Source organism: Vidua macroura, chromosome 14, assembly GCF_024509145.1.
Source record: "Vidua macroura isolate BioBank_ID:100142 chromosome 14, ASM2450914v1, whole genome shotgun sequence".
Lineage (NCBI taxonomy): Eukaryota > Metazoa > Chordata > Aves > Passeriformes > Viduidae > Vidua > Vidua macroura.
Window position 1 is genome coordinate 9,259,565 of NC_071584.1, and position 17,281 is coordinate 9,276,845.

The 17,281-nt window shown below is 43.6% G+C and overlaps 1 protein-coding gene across 4 annotated transcripts in view; it reads right to left on the reverse strand.

Moving 5' to 3' along the window:
* The window catches only part of PAK3 (p21 (RAC1) activated kinase 3), a 128,306-nt gene that overhangs the window by 35,394 nt on the left and 75,631 nt on the right, over positions 1–17,281 (reverse strand). For all 4 annotated transcript variants that reach the window (XR_008439360.1, XM_053990146.1, XM_053990147.1 and 1 more), the window contains one exon: positions 2,606–2,802. Coding sequence is in view for 3 of the 4 variants with exons in the window: in XM_053990146.1 (XP_053846121.1) it covers positions 2,606–2,780 (175 nt within the window). In the remaining variant the exon portion in view is untranslated. The remainder of the gene's footprint in view (positions 1–2,605; positions 2,803–17,281) is intronic.

A 17,281-nucleotide genomic window follows, 5' to 3' on the forward strand; every position in this document is an offset into this window, starting at 1 on the left:
TGAGGTAACACCTCTGCTGAATGAAGCACTACTGCTGTGACTCCACTGTGGCTCCCATCACCATGATGGTCTCTGAGGCAGGAAGACCAATTTCACAGCTCCAGCAGAACAGGTTCAGCTCCTTGTTCCACACAGATTGTCTGCATGACACTGGAAACTTATTTCAGTTGTCTGCCTTGGCTTCCTGTCCTCAGGAATGGTGGTACCTTAGCCCAGAGACGGGAGTGAGGAGCTATGCAAGGAACATAAGGGGTCAGGTGTTACAGGAAGGGGCAGCACACTACTGCCTAAATGATTTATTTCAACTGCAGATCCACAGAAGGGCTCCACAGAGCCATCAGTGGCTTGCCAAAACAAGGTTTTAAACACAAGTGCTCAAACGCTAACTGAAAATGCTGCACTCCAGCAGGGGAGGGACTGCAAAAGATTCCTGGTGCCCAGGCACAGCAGTCCTGACACACACCACAGCCTTGGAGAGAACACACTGTACCATATCCATCCTCACATCCCTCCTGTCTGGTGAGCAAATGAAAGACAACAAAGTTCCTGCAGGTTCAGACAGAAATACCCCACCATGGTGTTTTCTTCACATTCTAGTGACTTGCAGCAGTGATGAACTATGGATTTAACATTGTGATGCTGCAAAGCACTGTACTAGATGAGAGCAGACATATCCATCACCTTCGGTTTTATAAGCAGGAGTCTCAAAAATGTGTCACAGAGCCTGTGAAGCACACACAGGCCAGCTGATACCCTGACCCACAAACCAACCCTGCAGTGAAACTACCTCAAGGGACTTGGCCAGTCAAGCTAAACTTCCTCCATTTATTATTTCACCCCAGAAAATTAAGCTATAAATCTTACCTGACTTTTCCTCACGGTCGCATTTAAAATCGTGACACTTGTATGTACCCTAGGATTGCTCTGACTGGTAGTTAATTACATTTTAATGTCACTGATCATTTCCAGGAGGGGTTGTTTCTGGGTCTCCCCTTCTCTGCATGCATTTTACACAGCATCTCCTCATCAAGAAATGCTTCCTCGGAAAGGATGATAATACCATCCTGCTAGCACTTAGGGGAAGAAGTGACCCAAGTCTTTCCAGGAATTAAGCAAGCTGGGAGAAACCTTCATTTTGGCCTTTAAAAAGAATCAATTGAAAATTACTTTTGTTCCCAGAAGGAGACATTTGGGGGAACAATCTGCAGAGTGAACTGGCCAGGTCTGCCTAAGAAATGGGCCCATCCAGTTACAGTCCTCACATCAGAAAAGTCATCAGGATTGCCTGTGGCTGAGGGAAGGAATGGGACTGCCACTGTGCCTTCTACTGCCTGGGAGGAGTTTTGAATGCCAGACTATCTCCAGCTGCTCCACACAACCTCATAAAGCCTCATGAATGAGGCAGCACAGGTAAGCTGGAACTCCAAGGGAATGACCACAGTTGTATAGTTCTGAGCTCTCCTTGGAGGGACACTGAAGACAGAATCACTCCTGAAATCCAGCTGGACTTCATGCTGCTGACCACAACCTCCGAGCATTTCAGCCAGTTTTCAGTCTATCTCACTGTACACTTGCCTATACTGTACCTCACCAGTCTGTCTGTGAGGATACTGTGAGAAGCTCTGCTGAACACCTTACTAAAGCAGAAGTAACAACCACTGCTCTCCCTTCACCACCAAGCCTGTCACTTCAAGGTAAAAGGCTGTCAGTATAGTTCAGCATGAATTCCCCTCCACAAATCCATGCTGACTATTCCTGACCACATTCTTATCCTTCATTTGCATAGAAATGGTTTCCAGAAGGATTTTCTCTACCACCTGCCCAAGGACCAAGGTGAGACTGGCTGGCCTGCACTTCCCCAGATCGACATTTGCTTTGTTCCTATCATCAGGAACATCCCCCAGTGACCCCAACCCTCCAAAGATAATCAAGAGTGGCCTTGAAGTGACATCAGCCTTGCAGGTGCAGCCCATCAGTTCCCATGGCACTAGAAATAAAGATCCTTTCCCTTAAACTTGTAAATATGCCAACTCAAAACACACTCCTTTCCACAAATGCATTTCAAAGAATGCAAAGTAAATGCTGTTTGCTGTATGTTTAAAAGACTCTCTTGCTGCATCCACACCTAGCTGGTTATAAACCAAGCCATTCTGTATCCACTTTCACTGCAAAAGGAACAAGCGAGAAGAGCTTTGTTCCTGTTCTTGAAATGTAAGTGCATTAAAAAATCCCAAAGTGTCAGGCATATTGCCATGTCACTTCTGCAAATATATTTTCACAAGGACACATCCTCATTTCTGTATTTACTGCTAATGCGAAGCAAAATCCAAAGGAAAGGATTCCCCAGTATAACTATAAAATTATTTTTAAAAGGCGAGTTTCACAATGTGTGCACATTTTAGCATCTTTTCATAGACAAGAAAGTAGCTGACTGAACACCTCCTCCTCTTTTGAAATGTGTTTCTAGAGTAATTGGAACAGAAGGCTTTGGGACCATGGCCTGCAACTGAAACAGAAAGAAAAGTGGCAGAAAATAAACATGAAAATCAATGACCACCAGAAAGCCCAGAGAAGGAGCCCCCCATCTGCACTGCTGATACTTTACTTTTATCCCCTCCTCCTGGAAAGATGGAGCGCAGCCTGGCTTTCTTGTTCTTCTCCTCAGGGGCCATGGGAAGCGGTTTTGAGCTGTGGTTTAATGCTGAAGAATCGCGATTGTTGCTGTTCATTCTCAACGGTGGAGCTGGAGGTTTCTCTTCAATATCCAGACTATCGGACATCTTCAGCAGCCCTCACAGCCTCCTGCAAAGCACAACACAAAACATGCCTGTCAAGGGAGGATGCCAAGGCTGGTGGCTTGGGCAGGAAAGAGGGCAGGAAAAGCTTTCTAGTGGCATGAGAAAATCTCTCTGTTAGAAGTCTGCTCTGAATAAGGTTGCTGCTGGTTGCTGTAAATAAATTCAGTGGCTAATTCCTAAAAAGCAAGGTACTGCCATTAAAAACCATTTTTTTCTATATCCCTGTTACAAATTTTTGCAGATTTTATTTATAACTATTTCCCTGTAATTGTTTACAATCCAAATTTTCCTCTCAAACAGACTTCCAAAGTAAAAGTTAAATGACTTACTGAAACTACCTGGCATTGTAGTCAATCATTTTTTATTATGTAAGAAACAAGGTCCTCGTTGAGGGGATATGGGTAGCAAGCAACACTTCATAAAATTAACTGGCTTAAGACCCAAAAATAGAGTATAATTTCAGACAGATCAGAAATTATGTGGGCTATACTTTTTAAATGTTATGATTCTGTAGGCATCTTGTCTTCCATCCCCTAAATCAATGTAGCCCCTTTTACAGAAGGCGCATGCACATCACTGTGGATGTGTTCTGGATCTCTCCTCATGCTGATTCACAGGTAACACAAGCTATTGCCCTCATCAGCTACTCTCTTAAATTTAAAGGGAAGCAACTTGTTTTTCAGCTATGGAAGATGTAGAGTTTTTTTCCAGAAGTATGAACCAAACATGGTGACTGTCACACAGAGAGTCCTGAAGCGCCAGTGGTAACAGCAGCTGCTCTTCCTTTGGTCAAGAGGTTTGCCATGGTTGAGAGGTTTTGGGGTTGCATGGTTGGTCTTGGGTTGCTTTGGTTTTTTTATTAGAATGGAGATTAACATTTTCAACAACCACATTTATTTTGATATAACTGTAATTTTGCCAGATTTATGGGTGGTACATTAATAGGAAAAAATTGCCTTAACTGATGTTACCTTACGAGTAAAAGCTAAATGAACAACTGAAACATTTAGAGATGTTCACTTCAGACTCTTTTTCATGACATGGGTATTTTAGCCTTTGTTACCATTTTTAAATTACCACACATAAAATGATCACTTTTTAAAATTACTTGATTTACATTTTTAATTTCATCTAAATTAAATCCCAAAAAGCCAGATTTGAGATTCAAAGCACCAGTCCAGTGAAAAGAACAACAAATGAAATATACCACCACACCTCTAGTTTGCATCTGTCCCAAATATCTACATCTCCATCCCAAGGTCACACAGCTGAAAACTCTAGCAACAGCTGGGTCCCAGTCCTCTCCCTAGTACAGACAGCATGGAGCAGTGATCCTGGAGATCCTGATTCACACACACCTGAAGCTGCTACTAACTCCAGCTGCTCACTTCCATCAGGGGAGCAGTCTGAATGAGCACCTTCACAGCAGCCTTCAACTGGTTTGTGTTAAATTAGTGACCTGACCTTCTCCAGCATCTTCTCCCTGCAGCAAATTAAGGAGACTTCAAACAATTGCTCTGCTGGTAGATCAATGTGGTGTTCACCATCCAAAGAGGATGTCTATCATAGGCTGTGTCAACTGCCAGACCTCCCCTACACCATGGGGTAGGAGGGCTCAGCTCCACCTGTAACTGCAGGTAACACTGAACCACAGGCAGCCATTGACCAGGTGGTGTTCTCTAGAGCTTTGCCTTCAGGCCTAAAAGCATGGAAAAAATCACACACTTGTAACTAATGGAGTCACGTCTTGGAGGCAGCTGTCAGAGAGAAAGATGTGTCTGTCATTTGGACCACACCATCTGGGAAAGCACAAGTGATCCTTCAGAAAAACCATGGTCCCCAGCATGTGTCTGGTTCCCAAGAGAAGGCTCTGCTCACACAGTCCCACTGTCCAGGTAGAGACGTGCTCTGGTGATGGAGGAACACAGCCCACCCTCCTGTAGAAGCACAGACACAGGCAGTAAAGTGCTTTGTATCACCCAGAAACAGCAGTAATTGTGCCCACACCAGAGCTTGTGCCAGTGTAGTTTTCAAGTACAGACTAGCCTGCTTGCCTAGAGAACTAAATGCTTTTGTAGATTGAGGTCAAACAGTTAATATTACTAATCTTTGTGATTTCCATCCTGAAATGCAGAAGGTTTTCTAATAAGGAAGCAGGGGGGGCAGGAGCCAGTAATGAAAACTACTGTACAGTACCAAGGAGATCATGCTCTGTTTGTTATCCTGGTGAAGGGAAGGTCTGTGATGCCCAGGTTTCTGTGCAGAGTTCCTAGCTTATGAAGCCCAGCAGAGACATCTGGACACAGCTCCCTGTTCCTCCAGCAATTCTCAAAGACCAGGAGCTTATGCAAGCAAGGCTTTTATTTTCTCTTTAAGCCACCTACAAATAGTTTTCCAGTGCCAAATACAGCCTTCCGTCCCAGGATGATCAGTGTGAAGATGACCACAGGAGCACCACGGCACGTTTTCAGCTTGTTATCAAAAGCAAGGCAGTTATGCTGAGGAGTCCATTATAGGCCAGAGTTTCAGTTGTGCCTCAGAATGGGACAACTGTACCTGTCACTGCATCTATTTGTAAACAGTGCCAGTCTGCTGAAATTGGTCCTCCCATGGGATCTCCTCCCATAAAGAATACTATTAACGGTTCCTGGCCCAATTTGCCCATGATGTAATTATTTCCAAGATTTTGAAAGGAACACTATATTTTGTTCAGAGCTGTTTCAGGCTCAGTTTCAAGAACTGTACAAAGCTCTTTTATTCACTTCTAAACCAGAAAAAAAAAAAAAAAAAAGGCGGGGGAAGATAGCCTGGAAGGTTTAACGGTTGATATTAACTTTCTAAAGCTGGTCTAAATCAAGACTAAAGCAAACCACAAAGTAATACACACCAAGAAACTTAAAATTTATGGTTTTCCTGATCAGAGGAATCTATCTGCTCTTCCATTCATTCTAATTTAGAGATTTTTCATGTACCACTGCATCATGACAAAAGAACATTCACTATCACATAAGACTTCATATTTTAAGAGTTTTGTACTGATTTACTCCAACCCAAACTTAGAGAAAACTTATAATGAATGCAGGGGCAATAAGATATATTCAGCTGGGAAAACTCTCAGGTTTACATTGCAGAGAAATGTCAGCTCAAGTTATACTCTATTCTGGGGCCAGGTTTTCCTGTCATTATAACAATTCCTTGGTCCTGCTATATCTACTTCTGACTAATTCCATCAAATCACACTTTCCATCTACTGGAAATTATATGGCATATCCATATATTCAGTCAATCAAATTCTGGTTTTATTTATTTCTCTCTTTTCTTTTTACTATTTCAATTTTTTTCCTTGCTTGGGAGTTTGGGGTGTGGAGTTTTTTTGGTAGGTTTGTGCTGGTTTGTAGGCTGAAATAACACAGCTATCAAAGCACTTGACCATACCCACCAGGGCCATGAGAACCACCCAGGCTGTCAGCAGGGACAGCTTGTAGAGAGGCCAGCTGGTGCTCACCAAGAGAATGGAGTGCACAATCAACAGCATTTTCCTCATCTCAGCCATTAGGTGCAACCAAGACAGTGCTCGTAATCTTTTAAAAAGAAATTTGTAAGATAACCACACTTGTGCAACAAAGAGGACAGGTGACCAACAACTACCAACTTCCAGACAAAAATCTTGTCACTGCCCATCAGCTTTAAAGAAGCATTTAAAGAGACAGACTGTTGTGCCAAAATACAACAGTGCATTTGAGTGTGTTAGCTAGAGCTTCCCAGCCAAATGGCAAAAGCTAAAATTAAATTCTCAGCCAGGTCAGTTGCTTCTAGATAACTATTACAGGATTATAGAAGATGACCCAACATCCACTTCCTTCCTCCTTACCTCTTCCAATCAACAGTTTTGTTAAGTGAGAAGACAAACATTGACTTTAAATACATGGCATTCAGCTTCTCTGTGACTCAATTCCCCTTTTGCAAATGCTTGTCTTGTAATATTTCTGCATCTAGTCCTTGCCAAGATAGGGAGGAGAGGAAGGAACATATCTGAAGCACTCAAATGTCTTCAAAACATAATATACACACAAAAGATCTGTTCAATTCAGTTCAAGTTCAGAGCAGAATCTCATGCTGGGCCTTGATCTCAGTAAGCTCTTCACCCTTGTGTATCTGGGGAACACTGTGGATAGATCTTGAATAGCTTTCTTGGGTTAGCCCTGCTATTTCAAAGTCTGCATCCTTCAAACATGACTGGTTCCAATTAAAACTCACAAACAGTATCCTGTATGCAGAGACACTGGTGTTCATTTCCAAAGCCTCAGACATACCACTGCAGTTTGTGATGCAGCAAAACTGTCTCCAAGATCACTTGACTGGAAGGAACCATGCCAATTTTCAGGCAGTAGCTTTGCAAATGTAACTTGAAGATCCAAGGCTCACTCTTTGTTTATAAATATACTTCCTGCAAAAATAGATTTATTACTTAGTTGTATGTGCCAAATTTTGCTCCCATTGACACTTATCCATTTGCAAAAATCAATTGTGATGTAACTGAGAAGGATTCTCTCTAGAGAGAGTACTGAGACATTCTGTTCAGGTATTTACAGAGTATTTTCCAGCCCAGTTCAGACCTGTATCTGCTCTCCTACATCTGCAAGTTTACTTGCAGTTTTCTTACAGCTCCTTTAAAGAGCAGACAGTGAGCTGGACAGAACAGATACAGTCATGATTTCACTAATTTTGTGGAAGATGTTTGCTGTCTTCTCTGTAAAACTTGGATAAGTGAGAATACAATATTGAGGCCTTTTTGCTAAAAATGGCCATATTCAGCATCAGCTGAAGTGGAGACAACCCTGTCTGGGTACTCAGGGTCCATAACACCCCCAGGGCAGTCTGTGCTCAGCTGCTTCCACCTTCAGGTGCCTGCAGACTGTGTGCAGGTGTGTGGGGCTGGCTCTGCAGGCAGGGCAGACACAGCCAGTGTGCCCTCTGGAGTGAAGACATCTTTTCTATCACTTCCCCCACATGCACATGGTGCAAAACAGCCACTGTATCCCTTCTTTAAACAGCCCTGAAGAAAAGGCTGCATTGACACAAACTACACAAGGAATTATAACCCTAGAAACAACAAGAACGCTTCCCTTTCATACAACTGTTTCAAAGCACAATACAAACATTTGCCAATTAAACTTCCCCATTCCCCTCACAGCCAGGTAAACATGCTCTGAGCTGAACAAATTATTCAAACTGAGTAATTTCTTTGATGAATGTACTCTCTGTTCCTGTTTGCAAACACCCTGTAAGCAGCTTATGATTTCCTCCAATATATTCATTTATTCTGAAGTTATCCTCTGTACTTGCTACAAGCAACTTTTGGCCTCTGAACCAGCTGTTCATAAGAAGCTCTCTGTGTAGAGGGCATATTTTGAATTCAGGTTGTATCCCAGTAAAACTACCTTGATCGCAAGTACTTGAAATGGAAACATCCATTCTGAGATGGGATAAACAAACTTCTGTTAGGAATTGCAGCATTAGGAGTTTTACATAGTGACTTACTAATATTGGTTTAAAATTCCCTCTTGACAGTGTACTTGTAGCAATAGTGAATACAGAATGTCAATGAATACAGAAAGTATATTCATGCAGTAGATGTGAATTTAATGGTTTTAACTAAATATTTCTTTGAATTTGGATTATTATGTCCTTTGTCTGGACCTTGAATCACCCAGCTTAATTGCTAAGAGCTGGGAATGAAACAGTGGAGCTTGTCACAACTGATGGAAATAACCTGAAAATACACTTTTCCCCTTGTTTAATTAGCATTCGACAGCATTCTCAGTTCATGGCCTTCAAGGATCCATCTCCCCTCCTCAAACACATAATCTACCTGTGTGTCTTTCCACAACTCTTCAACTCTTTCTCTGCATACTGCCGATGCAACCACAGGCAACACTTCACAAAATTCATGTCTGAACAGCCCTCAGCACACCCACTTTACACGCCTCTCCCCACATGATGAAGCTCCTGCTCTGCAGACTCCCAGCACCCCGGACCTGCTTCCACTACAAAGGCTCCTCACACAGGTTCACTCTTCCAAGTGCAACTAGTATTGCGACTTGCCCAGGTTTTCTCACTTTCCCCTTCTGTAGAAAGCTGTGGCTGTTCAGGCCATGGCCCCAAAAAAGCAAAACGGAATTACTTTTGCATAGTAAAGCCAGCAATGTTTAAAGTTAGGTGTATATTTAAGGGCTGTGCTTAACCAGTGCCTAACGTGAGATAGCATGAACAAGGGTGCTGAGGCTTCAGCACAGCTGCAGGACACTATGAAAGAAGAACTGGAGAGAGTTCCTCTCCACCCTGCTGGAGAGCACCCCTAGCCCAAAATATTTTCTTTGTGGGTGTTTTTTGATCACATCAAAACAAAAGCAATCCATTCAAACTGTGCTCCTGCTGGAATCCTGGCCACTTACTAACCCGACTGAGCTTTGGGATGGCTACATGACCTGGGAGGAGGAGAAGTGTGTGTATAGAGGGTGAGCAGCAGGGAAACAGCTTTCCCCATTAAAGCTTGTCCAGGCATTAAGTAATGACACATCATCACAGTACAGCAAGGAAAGGAAGTACATTCCTACAGGTTACATGAAGTGAGCACCTTGCAGCATTGTAAACTAGTGACTATTTTGATAGAAAAAGTGACTTTACTTCATATGACAACGGCTATGGACATACCCTGATGATGCAGAAAAGCCAGCTGGATCACAAGGATGCTCCTGCCACCCAGAGAGAGCAAGGGGAAAGCTTCCACTCTCCTGAATGCCTTGGGAAGAGCCACCAGCACCTCCATCCACTCATACCCAAACCCAGACAGCTACATGGGTATTTTTGTCATGTGTTTTTGAATCGTGGTTTGAAGCAAAAAGGTTGTGCTCTAAGTTACTGAATATGGAGACATGCCAAGACTGACAGAGCAACGGGCACACTCCAGAAGCAGCTAAAGTAAAAAACAGTGTAGGATACCACAGACCTTTTTTTTTTTTTTTTTTTTCTAATATAGTAGGAAACATTTCTCTGGGATAGATAAGAAACTATGAAAAAGTACCTACAAAAGGCATTTATATGCAAGAGAAAAACAAACAAAAAAACACTCCCTGTTTTGCTTTTTATTTACACAGCTGAAGGGCTCCACAAAGCTGGAAAAGAGGTCTTAAAATCAACTGTGACTCTCAAATATCCCACATTCAACAGGAATGCATCCTTTGCCCTTGTCTACACATGAAAGAGACTGTGTGAAATGAAATGCGGATTTAAACCATTGCAGATAGACTGAAATAATTCTCCATATGAACCTTATTATTCCTAGTTCAGAGCTCAGGCTTCAGGTTCACTTTTGTTCTCCAGGAGGACTCAAATGTAAACAAAGAAAAGCTACGTAGCACAAACATCACAACTGCCGCAATAAAAATTTCATTAACTTAATTCAGATTAAAAACAACCAAGACAAATGGTTTGAGTTCTAATTTGAATCAGCAGCTTGGAGCTAACCTTGAAGCACTGTCCAAGATCAGGTATGAGATGCCAGCCCTTATTGTAAGCTACAGACAATTAAAATGGACCAGTCTGATTCCAACCCACCTGATGGGCAGCAATCCCTCTCCACAGGAAGGCTCTGTAACAAATTACTGGATCTTTGGCAGTTCAAGCTGAACACTTGTGGCTCACTTAGTTGATCAGTCAAAGCCCCAAAGTGGTCTAGGAAACCCAAATTTGGGCCTGCTCCTGAAAACAGTTAAGAGTCCAACAGCACCTTGAATTATTAATCTGCCAGGGTTAGAACAATATTCATATGGTAGGAAGCAGACTCTTATTACATTCAAAGATCCCAACTGTTGCAACTCAGCACAAAAATTTCATCCCTTCTCTCATCTTCTCTGGTAAAGGCATGTTGAAGGTGAATCTACATTAGCCTACCAGGGTAGCAGGCTACCCCACATGCTCCACCTATATGTGAGAAATGCCCAGGAAAAATCATGCTGTGATATTGCAAACATTTTCTTTTACACATCCTGCGTGTCCCTTTTTGCAGAAGATACAAAGCTCCATTACACTGATGTACCTGGAGCCACATAAGGACCATGTCATCACTTCATGCTGTCAGGAATATTCTGCTTTCTTCTGTCAACACAGCTTCAGGATGTGCAGGTTGAACTGCTAGTTCTTCTGCTGGCCTTTGACAGCTTGCGAGTCTCTCTACCACGTTCTCCCACCTGCTATCTGCTCTTCCCCACTTCCTGTGCCTCCCTGCTGTGGATCCATTTGGGTGCAGGGTTTGTCTCCAAGTTCCATGCACAAGACCACACACTGGGCTCTGTCTACACTCTCAGCAGAGCGACATTCACCCACCAACCTCACAGAATCATCTTAAAATGGACCCAGAGCATCCCAAGACAGACACCTCATGTTTTATTCACACAGCCTGTCCTGATGCAGCACAGGAAAGGCTCACAGCACTACAAACCACCAGCACAGGAGCTTGAATTTGGCCACTCTCAAGCAGAGTTCTGATCCACAACTACACCCAGGCTAAAAAACAGCAATCAGGGCAAAGCAATCAGAGGGCTTGGCAGATGTAAGCTTGCTCCTATCATTATTCTCTCTCTTATCTTGTAAATGGTGTCAAAGGAAGCATCTTCTTGCTTGGACTTCCATAATAAAAATTAGATATATAAACAAGTCCTTTAGTTTATATTTTTGGGCAGCCTAAACTCCTACTGAACTCCAGCTGGTGTACTAAGGCTGCTTTTAATAAGCCACTTGTCATCTTGCCTATTATGTCCTTCATTTTGTTTACATTTAAAAAAAAATCAAAGTTTGGAAGAAAAAGGAAGGGTAAAAAATAATACAGGACCAGTTTCCCTGGCTTCTCTGCAGGTGTTGTTGCTTTCTCTGCTTTTCCACAGTTTATTCTCTGCTTGACACACTTCCAGAGGTGTGCCATGATAAACACAACCCACTAAACCTCCAGCCTAGCACCACTCCAGCCCACACTTACAGTGCTCACCAGAGAAAGAGCCACAGCCCTTTTCCCTGCAATGGTCCCCACAGGCAGGGCAGGAGCTGATTTTACCTTGAGAGGTGTGCAGCTCTCCATGAAGGCAACAAGAGAGAAGGTAGCCTGTCCTGACTACAAATACATGCTGATAAACCACTGGCCCATGGCTCAGCAAACACATGCAGGCCAAGCCAACAATTACCACAGAACTCTGGAAGAGACAAGGAAGCAGCAATATAATGCAATAATTGAAACTTATAGACAGTTGCAATTTCTAGCACCTTCTACTCAACTTTTAATTCATTTTGTCTTTGCAATCATTAGCTGAGAAACTTGCTGTAGTAAACAACACTAAACCCAGAGGATGAATCTGACATGTAAAAGACTGAACTCAAGGCTGCTAGGCAGAGTTGGGAGACAAATCACACGCCAAGAAGCAAAATTAAGGAACAGGGACTCCTCTGGATATAGTTACTGGGGCTGGATAATGACCACTAATAAGGAGAGCACAGGATGGACTTGAAACCTCCAAATCCCACAAGCAGAGACAGAGACAGAGACCAACACAAGAAGATTTGCTGTACCAATCTTCTCAAGGCATTATGGTATGTTTGGAAGGACACAGCTCCTGCCTCCAAGGAGGGAAAAGGCAAAGCCCAGGCTGCCACATGCCTTTTATGTGGGAGGTGAATATGGTCCAGATCTTGCATCAACTCTTTAGGGCACTAGGGCAGGAAGGCATCATATCCCAATTTACTTCCTCAGGGACAACGTTTTGCCTTTTATTCTTTGCCAGGCCTTTTATTTACAGCTGACTAACTTCATATATCTAATATTCACCTGCTATGTTAGTGATCTTATTGTGCATAATGGCCTATCTACCTTGGGGGTATTATAGATCTGGAGCAGGCAGAGGGGGGAAATGGAGCAGTTGCTGCATGCACTTACTCATTTCTAGTTGCCAGCAAGACCTTGCTTCAGAGCAGCAGGATAGGAAGATTAGGAGAACAAATATAAAAATGCTATTCTTAAATAGGTCAGGGAAGAAATGACACCTATATGCAGAAAGCAAAACAAGATCCACACACAAAATCTGTTGTTTTCTCAGCTACCACAATGGTATGGTATTTTTAAACTGCTTAAACAGGGATTCAGCATTTAACGCTTCATTGCTCAAAAAATCATCTTCTGCTTCAGAGTAGTGGAGCAGTGGAGATTCCTTCCTGCCTGACTTCACATTACAACTGGAAAACAGTTCACTGTCCTCTTATGACCTAAATGAAAAAATAAAGATGTTTGGGGATCTAGTCACAATTTCTCTGAACTTGTCCATAGCCTCCTGCAGACAGTCTGCAAGCACCAAGGTAAGGACTTGGAATAGGACAAAAAGCCCCCAAAGGTGGTGGCATCCAGGACACCTCAGCCTCAGTCCCTTTATGGCAGAATACCTGAGCCAGCAGGGACTATTCTGGTTTTGGAAATCACACATGCTACAAATCCTAGTTATAGCAACTGGCAGGTATTCACACTTCTGGAATTCATTCCTGTTTCCTGCAAATTTTTACTAGGACAAACAACTGACCCCCTCTGTACAACCACAGATGTCTTGCCTACAGAATGTGGGAGCACTTTTCCAAGTCACTGGTGTAAAAGGACACAAAGTTTTTTAAATAAGCAGACAAGAACCAAGACATTTCCATTCCCAACACATCAGGGTACTCTCATCTCAAGATCTCTGTCCAAAATGTGTAGAGCCATCTGCAACAGCTCCTGTAAAAGGGAACTGCCTCCACTGCCCAGTAAATGCTTCTAAAGCAGCCTTAGATCGTACTGCAAATCTGTACAAAAGTACCAGCTCCCAGAACAGCAGCTGACACTAATGCAATCTTGTATCAGGTCAAAGGCAGCATCAAAAATAAGAAACCATCAAAATGCACAGAAACAAGTAAACAAATAAAAGAGCAAGGGAAGAGGAAAGAGAACACCAATAGAACCCAAAGTAGATTCCTTGTGCCACACACACATCAGACTTATGGCATAAAAGCTTTGCAAAGAAATTTTTTCTCAAAACAGTCCATCAACATTTAGTCTGCTGCTGGCTGAAGTCTGCTACTGTCTGACACCCCTACTTACCATTTACAACTTCAGGCTTTAAAGAAAACTGAAGTACATTAATTGAGGCTTTTATGAGGCACAAAATGATAGCTGCATTGTTACATGTTGCAGAAGAAGAAAAACAGGCTGAGAAATGGGGAGGACATCAGAGAAGCAGCACCCAATGAGACAAGGTGCCCAAAAAAACCTTAACAGCTCTTCTGCCTGTCTTTATTCCTCAGTCAATACAAACGAGGGCAAAGGGTCTGGAGGTGCACTGCTGTCCCAGGCAGAGATGCCAGGAGGGACACACAGCCTGCTGAGCCTGTGTGAGGGCACTGACACAGCCAGCGAGGACCAATCCAGCTGCAGTGACACAGCACCGAGGCACAGATGGCTCGTGACCCTCCAGCTTGGCCAGCACACACAGGATGAGAGGTCTCCAGGCTTGCTTCATACAGAACCACAGCTGGAACCTTCAACAGGCCTGTGCCCCAATGTGTCCCACTCCCAGTATGGACAAACTCCAGCTGACTTTTGGAACTGCAAAGGGCATTTCCATGAGCACACAGACAGCAGCAAATCTGCTGCTCCTCAGCAAAAACTGCCACCTCAAATGGGTACCTGGCTACAAGATGCCCACATCCACAGTGAACAGCACAGGCATGTTCTTTTCCAGACCCCATTCCAGAAGTAACAGTAGAAGCAATGGGAAGATAGGACACACTGCCAACCTCCAGGCTCACAGCACCCTCAGCTCTGCCTCATGACAGACCATTGCCTGGAGCTGGTCTTCACCAGGGGAGAGGAGCAGGGATCTGCCTCTTGTTTTGTTTCCTTGCAGAACATATTGATAGGCAGAGCCATGTGCTGAGGGTACAAGCATGGGACACCTGCCATAGACTTCACAAATAACCTCAGACAAGTTACTCACTGTCTTTGTGTGTTCTTTATGGTTCTGTGAGGAACTTGGCTCTTTCCCTTGCTGTTAATGTAGATAAGAGGTTTCTTCTATTTTGCCACATCTATAAGACTTTAAAGAATCTAATAAAGAGCCAGATTAGTTTCAAAAAACTAACAGGAAGAAAACAGGAAGTACTGGGGGGGATACCAAACCTGTGGAAATGCTAGATTGCTAGAAATAAAAGGTTAAGAGACATGAGAACAGAGCCTTTACACTGATCTGTCATTGAGGAGGAAAAGACAAGAAAACTGGAGTAAAATAATTTTTCTAAGTGGCAGAAAATGATGAAAAATGAGCAAGATGCTGTTGCCAGGGTCAGTATCTTAAAAAACCCAACCCAGAGCAGGTCATATATTGTCTGATCTCAGACAAAATGAACCTGTCTAAAGACACTATTGTTTAGGCAAAATCATGAAGCAAAGATTAAATGCTCTGGTTACAAAGCTGTGCATCACCATGTCTGTGAGTGACTGAAGGGACACCAGAGGTCCCCCAGTGAAATGGGTGACAGCCCCAGATATGCACTGTAAGAATGTGACTAAAGGAACACAGGGCACATGGAGAGGCTGCCTGAAAATCCAGGCTCTGTGGTCTGGAAAGAGCACAGTACAGAGAGATATGCACAAAGAGCAAGGCTCAGCTCAGAGCAGTGGGGTAAACACACAGGAAACAGAATGCCTTCACAATGCAGTTTCTCCAGAACGTGAATAACAGGAGTGAAGGCAGTGCCTGAGGATGATCCCGTAGAAAGAAGGATCTCTGCAATAAAACCTCAGCAGACTCTCAGTAGTCAGGCTCTGCACGAGAAGCTGCCAACTATTCTACAGCTATGTTTGCTGCTCTGCCATTAAATCAAAGATTAATCTGATTGCAGCTGGATTGTAGAGCCAGCTGCAGTGATAAGAGGCAATCTTAGATAGGAGAAATGCCACAGAATGCTCAAAATGTAAAATAAAAAAAAATGTTCTGAGATCAGTGGGCAAATACAAGCTTTTGATAAAAAAGCCCCTCACAAAATCAGAGGTATTATCACTTTAGCTTGACAGAAGCTGACAGACAGAACCATCCACTGCTTGGTAGCAGGGCTGTGCAAACATGAAATGATAAACACATTTGATAAAGAAGTATTATCATTTTTGTAGAAACTTATGTCCCTGAAAGGCCTTAAAAAAGAGGTTTTGATTAAAAAATTGTAACAGAAAAGGAAGACCACAGAATACACTAAACCAATTAAAAGCCACAATAAATTACAGGCCACAAAAACCAACCATGATCTAAGAATCATCACTGAGTGAACTTATTCTCAGTGAGGTTAATTTCCTGGCCTGCATTTACCTCTGAGGCCTTTAAAGAAATTCTTGGAGCCAAAGATGTGATGAGCATCTTGAGCTGCAGCAGCTCTGCAGAGTCTGAAGTCTGGGAACATCTGAGGCCATCAGCACACACTGCAGTGCTCAGAGCCAAGCACCTTCATCCCATGGGTTTCTCTGCAGCAGTGGGTGGGGTCAGGGTCACTGCAGGGACCCTGCCAGACATGGGTCTCACCCCAGCCAAGGGCTGCTCATCATCCCTCTGTCTCTCCTAAGCAGGGCAAGGCTGGAGGCAGCCACGGCCAGGAGCTGGGGACACAGCACAGCCCCACGGCCTCTCCCTGAGCTGGAGACCTACATCAGCCCTTGTCCCTTCAGCCACTCAAAGAGCCTGGTATACAAGAAGCTGCTCTGCTACTGGCTTGATTGTGTCACTCCTCCCTGATTTACAGCCTTGGGCAGATGCCTGCTTTTGCCTGCCCAGCCCTGAGGTACCAAAGTCCTACACAGCAGCAACAAGATGCCTCAGCAGCAAACCTAAGAAGAGCAAGTATGGAAAACCAGTGCCCCATTTCATTTACCAGCTGATACCCTACAGCTCACAAAGAGCATTTCCTCAGACAGAAAAGGAGCCAGGAGCTACACTCCCTGGAATGTGACATGTTCATGCACACCTTACTAGTCACCAGCACTGTCTGGGTCACAAGCCAGGAGAAAGGAGCATGAAAACAACCCCAAAACAACCCCATGAAGTACTTCCAAGGGATAATTGCCCCATTCTTCAAAGAGCATCAGCCTTCAGCACTTCCTGGTGGTCACTAATGGCAGCAAAGACATGCAGAAAGGGCAACTTTACAGAATGATATGTGCATGTCCCAGTGGGGGAGAGTGCATTAACACACCAAATTATCATCTAATTATAATGGGAGACTCCAAGTGATTTCAGAGTGTCACAGACAGTAATACCATCTCCTTGATGGGCCAGATGACTGCCTTCTCTGTGCAAGAGTACATGTCATGATATAGCAGCCAGCACCATCCTCAGAACTTCTGTCAACAACGTGCACCATTAGAGTGCCCC